General features: G+C 40.9%; 1 protein-coding gene across 1 annotated transcript in view; it reads left to right on the top strand.

The window, feature by feature from the left end:
• The first annotated feature begins 1,285 nt into the window (after window positions 1-1,285).
• The window catches only part of TOPAZ1 (testis and ovary specific PAZ domain containing 1), a 92,060-nt gene continuing 87,345 nt past the window's right edge, over window positions 1,286-6,000 (top strand). Inside the window, exons 1-2 of the mRNA XM_023231830.1 lie at window positions 1,286-1,790; window positions 2,251-4,663. Of these exons, the coding sequence (XP_023087598.1) occupies window positions 1,454-1,790; window positions 2,251-4,663 (2,750 nt within the window). The 5' untranslated portion in view covers window positions 1,286-1,453. The remainder of the gene's footprint in view (window positions 1,791-2,250; window positions 4,664-6,000) is intronic.

The following is a 6,000-nucleotide window of genomic DNA, read 5'->3' as shown; positions in this document are numbered from 1 at the left end:
GTACAGCAGCACAAGCATGACAAAAGTATACGAAATCTGGGGAACTTCAGGTAGTAGTCCAACGTGGCTTACAGGCAGGCTATGTGTGGTGATGAGATAATTTTCAAAAAAGAGAAAATAATGGCTGTCATAGATGAACATGTATTAAAGATCAGGCAGATTTTATAAACATTGGTTCAAAGGATAAGTCCAAACAACAAACATTCTAGACCAGGAATGAAATGAATGTGAAAAAGGAGGCAAAACTGGCTTCTTCCACAGTGAAAATGGGAAGTCAATTAAACTTCTATTGGACAGAATTTGGATGTCTATAGACCATTATTTTGTGTTGCTATTGCTTATCTATAATTTACACAGTTGTAAAATAACTGCCATAGAATCAGAATCAACTAATTCGGAAGGGTGACTTCTATGTAGTTTTCCATCAAAGCACAACTTTTACCCTGCAATGGCAGTAAGAGAAAACCAGGTAAGTTTTCAGAGGCTACATCAGATAGGGTCGCAGATACCACACTAGAGTTTGATTTCCGTTGGTTTTAGTCTTTGAGCAAAAGAAGTTCATGAAGGGTCAAACTAAGAAGTGCTAGGATCCCCTTTCATCAGAGAGGCATGGCCTGGCAAGGAGGTGGAAATTTGACTGGAATAGCTCAAGGATGGATTCAGAGGCTTGATGCAGTAGGTCAGTCAAGAAAGTCTGAGGGCCAGAGCCATGGTAATAGCAAGTGGGAGAGTGGCTGACAAACAAAATACAGTCAAGCAGATCTAGTGAAAGTGGATGTGAGGGATGAAGCAGAAAGAAGGTTGTCTCTGATGGTTTCTAGGTTTCTGGCTTAAACAATTAGGCGCATGGTGGCACATCCACCTATGTGAAAGGAGCAAGCTTGTGAGGATCGATGAGCTGGTTTGCCCATCTGAGTGTGAGATGCCTGTGGAATATCTGGGTGAATATATCAGGAAGGCTTTTAGACAGGGGCTTCTGGGAGACTGGGTGTGGAGTTAGAAGCCACTGGCTGACAGTGGCCTTTGCAAGCAGCCAAGGAGTGAGGAGCAGCACCTGGGAGAATGAGCCCTGAACGGTTCCAGGAAGCTCGGCCTAGTGGAAGGGACAACGGAGGTCTGTGATGTGATGAGCCCCACTACAGTCCCTCGCAATGAAATCGGGCGCGGCCACTGCCTTCCTCCGGGCTCCGCGAGAGGCCCTCCGGAAGGATGCTGGCACGGAACTCGCGACTCTCCTGCCCGTTGGATCCCGAAGCACCAGTCGGGGCCCCAGACACTAGGCCCCACTTCCGCTTACGCGCCCCACTTCCGCTTCCGGCCCTGGGCTGTGGTGACTGGCGGTGTGGGGTGGGTCAGAGGGCAGTAGGTGCCTGGCGTGGGGAGCAGCCTTTGCGCCGCGGTGGGTTCCTGCGAGCTGGTGCAGAGGGACCCCGGCGGGCCGGCCCCGGGGCACATGCGACGACCTCCACCCCTGGGCCCCACGACGGCCTCAGGGCCTGAAGGCAAAGTGCGAAACCTGCGAAAGCGGCAGGCGCCAGGGCTAGGCGCGGCGGGAGGCTGCGGCCCTGAGGCTGGGGGGCGCGGGGAGAATAGGCAAAAGAGGAGAATGGTGGCCCGGACCACCCCTGGGAGAGGCGAGGTGAAAAGTGACAAGTCGGTTGCAGCATCAGGGGCTGGAAAGGCCGCAAGGCGTCGGGTGGAGGGGCGCCGGGGCCAGGTGAGCCCGTCAGATCGGAGAGGCCTAGAAGCAGCAAAGGAGGCTGAACTCCCCTTGCAAACGGAAAGACACAGTAAGAAAGAACCCACGATCACTTACCTTTAGCCTTTGCAACTTAGCGTGCTCCATCTTTGTTTTACTACTAGTCTTTAACTTGAACCTGCATGGTTATTTCTGATGCACATAGTTGACCAGGAGATGGAAAAAAATGGATTTCTTTAAAAGGGGTGTTCCCCGTTAGGAGTCCTTGGTCAGAATTATGATAGGAGGAATTCCTACTTGTGGTCCATTTTGTCTAGTATGAGATGATGATATTATAAGAGTTATTCAGTTGCTTTAGAATTTATACAGGTTTATATGTAATTCCTTAACAGAAATTAAGGCTTTCATTTAAAAACAAATGTGTATTTACATACAGCTCTTAAGGGAAATAAAAATGATAGCCTCACAATTTTTTATTTTCAATGATATTGCATTTTCCTCCTCAATATAAAATCTTTTCTGATATATTTTTTTTTTTTTTTTTTGATCAGCCAAGGAAAAAAGAAAAGTTACTGAAGCCTCAAGTGATGATCCACAGCCAGGGTTTGACCTGGTAAGAAAGGAATCATTAACTAGTTCGGAATCTTTCCAAACAGTGGAGTGCTTGCAGTCTTTGGGTAAGGAAGGTATAGTAGAAGGTATTAAAAGAAGAATTCGAAATAAAAAACTTAAAAGCTTAGAAAACCCACGTCTCAAAATAACCGAAAATGAGGCTACACAAAATATTAAGGTTGAATTCCAAGATGAATTGTACAAGAATACTCCAAAATATTCTTATAACATCTTGTCACCTGAAGTAGAAAATAATTCCATTTTTAAATTACGTGATTGCAATTGTTTTCCCCATTCCAAGGGTTGTAATGATGAAAACAACCTGCCATATGAGCCTGATGGTGGATGTATGCATGTAGCAGAAAATTTCTCAAAGAAAGGAAACCTTAGAAGTCTTGCAGAAAAGAGTGACACAAGTAGTATTCCTCAACTCTTACAAACTGAAGAAAATGTAATGGGAGTAAATAAGTTACTACCAGAAGAGAGTGATTTATACCAAAGTAAAATCAATGGCTTGCTTCCCTGCCTTCAACGTGAAAAAAATAAATATTCAATAGAGGAGAGCAGTGTTGGGCGAAAACCCAGGAAAAGGATGAAGTTGTCTGAAAAAGCGGATGAAACAGTTACTCAGATGAACTTCTCTAATGAGTATAAGAAGTCTGAGTTGATGTTGCAAGAAAATCAAATGATTGCTGATGGTAAAGAAGCAGAGACTAAAAGTTCTTTAAATGTTTTGAGAAAAGTAAGCCATAATACAGTCTCTTTGATGGATCATTTATTAAGTGCCCCAGAAATGGTAGAAAGAGAAACAAGTTCTGAACATCATGTAAATGCTGTGTTTCAGAAAACCATCGAACCACTTTTGAAAGAAGAAACAGAGAATGCTTCAGAGCCCTTAGGATATGAAAACATGGCGCTGAAAGAGGATTTTAAATCGAAAAGCTTCGTAGGGAAATCACCTGAGTACCATATTGAAAGGAGATCTTCACGGGAAGACTTAAGAAGTGACTCTGAAGAGTTGAAGTTAAGCTGTCAGAGAACAATACCTATGACTGGTAAAAGAACTTGGCCCTATTATTCATGTGCTAGAATATCTGCCTGGTGTTGGAAAAAGGCTTCCTTGCCAGAATCAAGTTACTTTCTTCCTGGGTCTCAGGAAAGTTGTAAGAAAGTTGATGTCCCTAAACACCAAACAAACGAGACCCACTTAACCGACTCCAAATTATTATTACAAAGTTCCTTAACAGAAACAAATACTGAATCTTCAAGTAAAGAAAAATTAGATTCTAATTTGAATTGTTTGTTTTCAGTTCCTGCAGTAGAACGTACTTTAATGGTTATAAAGGAACCTATAATCAAGGATGATAAAAAGATAAAATCAGAGGAACTGAGCAGAAGTGGGTCAGAGGTAATTTCTAACACTACTGAAGATACTCAGTTAACCAGTGAGACTCAAAGCTTAACAGTAAATAAAAAAAGAGATAGAGGAAATTTAACAAAACTTAATTTGACAGCAGCTTCCAAAGATGGTCAGGAAGCAAATAACTCTACAGGCAAAAGTATTCGTCGAAAAGCATGTGTTGCTAAACAAACATTTGTAGTTCCAGACTTGGTTAAAATATTGAACACAGGACGACTGACTAATTTTAAAATTCCTTTACTTAAGAATAAAACAAAAAAAAGAAAAGAAGTAAATGCCAAGTCATCAGAGAGAGAAGCTTACAGTCCTTTAGAACTTCTGGACAATTTATCTGGAGCAGATGCAAGACAGAATAGGAGTAAAGAAAATGTCTCCATGACGATGTTAGGACCTCAAAATTTGAGCATACAAAATAGTGTAACTCCAGTGCAAGCTAGTTCTGACTCATTCTACAATAAGAATTCCTGTAGTATTTCTCCAAGCTTTACAAAGCACAGTAACAGTAGCAAACCATCTAATCACTTCTCTGAACCAGGCAATATTGTTTCTAATAAAGAAGTTGCTTCTCTCACAGTTGAAAATAATGCTTTTTCTTGTGATCCTGGGTATGTAGAGAAAAGTCCTTCCTTCTGCTGTAATAAACAAGAAACATTCCGACCAGTTTCCAGTGAAGTTAGGGGTAGAAAAATAACTAAGAATTTTTCAGAAGTAGGATTTCCAGATATTCTTAAAGCATATGAAGATGACGTCCTCTTAATTGATGTAATTCAAGATGACCCAGACCTCTTTGGAGTCTCCAATGAGGGGGAGCTCTCATTTACTTCAGAGGTCCCCAGGATAAGCCAAGAGCCCAATGTTCCTGGAGAGCACCAATCAACAGACTCCAAGTATGTGGAAACTCCAGTAAAAAAAGAACCAAGTGATGACTTAAGGTATGCATGTTCAAGTATGCCTTTTAGTGCAGATTGTTGGGGGTTAGAAAAGCAGTCTCTACCCTTAGGTTACACTAATGTATTCAGTGATATTGAAGCTTCATTATTTTTTAACCCAGTTATTTATTAAATGTAATATACCATTATTACTGCTGATACCTGGAAATGTCATTATGATAAAACTTAGAGTCAAAATAATGAATTATGTGTATCTTGGAAGATAGAAAAGATTAGCTCTTCAGAATTTATGGTTCATAGAGTGGCCTTTTGTATGTTTGTTTGTTTGTTTTTTGTTTTTTCGGAGTCTCGCTCTGTCACCCAGGCTGGAGTGTAGTGGCACAATCTCGGCTCACTGCAAGCTCCGCCTCCCAGGTTCATGCCATTCTCCTGCCTCAGCCTCCCGAGTAGCTGGGACTACAGGCGCCCACCAGCACGCCCGGCTGATTTTGTTGTGTGTGTGTGTGTTTTTAATAGACACGGGGATTTCACCATGTTAGCCAGGATGGTCTCGATCTCCTGGCCTTGTGATCCACCCACCTCAGCCTCCCAAAGAGCTGGGATTACAGACATGAGCCACCGCAACCCGCCCATAGAGTGGCTTTTTAAATGATGGAGATTGCTTCTTTCAAGTCAATTAAGTTTATTTTCAAATGTTCTTTAATTATTATAAATATGCAGATAAACTTTTATTTCAGCCAAGTTACTTATTAATATCAGTGCTATCTATTTTAATCTATTTTCTATACCCTCCTTATTCGATTAAAAGTTCATTTTTCAGGGGACAGAGAAGCCTTGGAAATTTTTGTTTGAAGTAATTAGGGTTTGAAAGTAGAGTCAAAAGTTAAACTGATTTTCAGAGATAAACAGTATAGAATTTCTTCATGCTTTTACTTTTAAGGCAGTGGTTATAAATGATGATTTTTCCCTCAAATAGGACTAGTTTGCCCAATGCAACTTTAAATGGGGCCAAGTAGTAACGTTCATGCTCAGGAACTTAATCTATTCTGCTTGGCCCCAAATTGATTTAATGTTATGTCATATTTTACTTAATTTTATAATTTCTGGAGCTGTTGTTTATATAATACCTGAATATCATAGTATTTTGTGAACAGACTAAAAGAAAAATGAAAACACTTTTCATTAAGATTCAGTGGTGCATGACTTAAGTTTCTTTGCCATTTATTTTCTGTTACCTTTGTGGTGTCATACTCTTCTTGATGGTCTTATCGTTACAAGAACTTGAAACTTATCAACAAATATAATGCTTTCTGTGTGCCAAATAGAGAACCAAGAGTTTTATTGACTTTTTTAACCATGTAATGAGGTAGCATGGTAAC

This window comes from Piliocolobus tephrosceles, chromosome 2 (assembly GCF_002776525.5).
Source record: "Piliocolobus tephrosceles isolate RC106 chromosome 2, ASM277652v3, whole genome shotgun sequence".
Lineage (NCBI taxonomy): Eukaryota > Metazoa > Chordata > Mammalia > Primates > Cercopithecidae > Piliocolobus > Piliocolobus tephrosceles.
The sequence above is the reverse complement of the archived record's forward strand: the minus strand, read 5'-3'. Positions and strand labels throughout refer to the sequence as shown.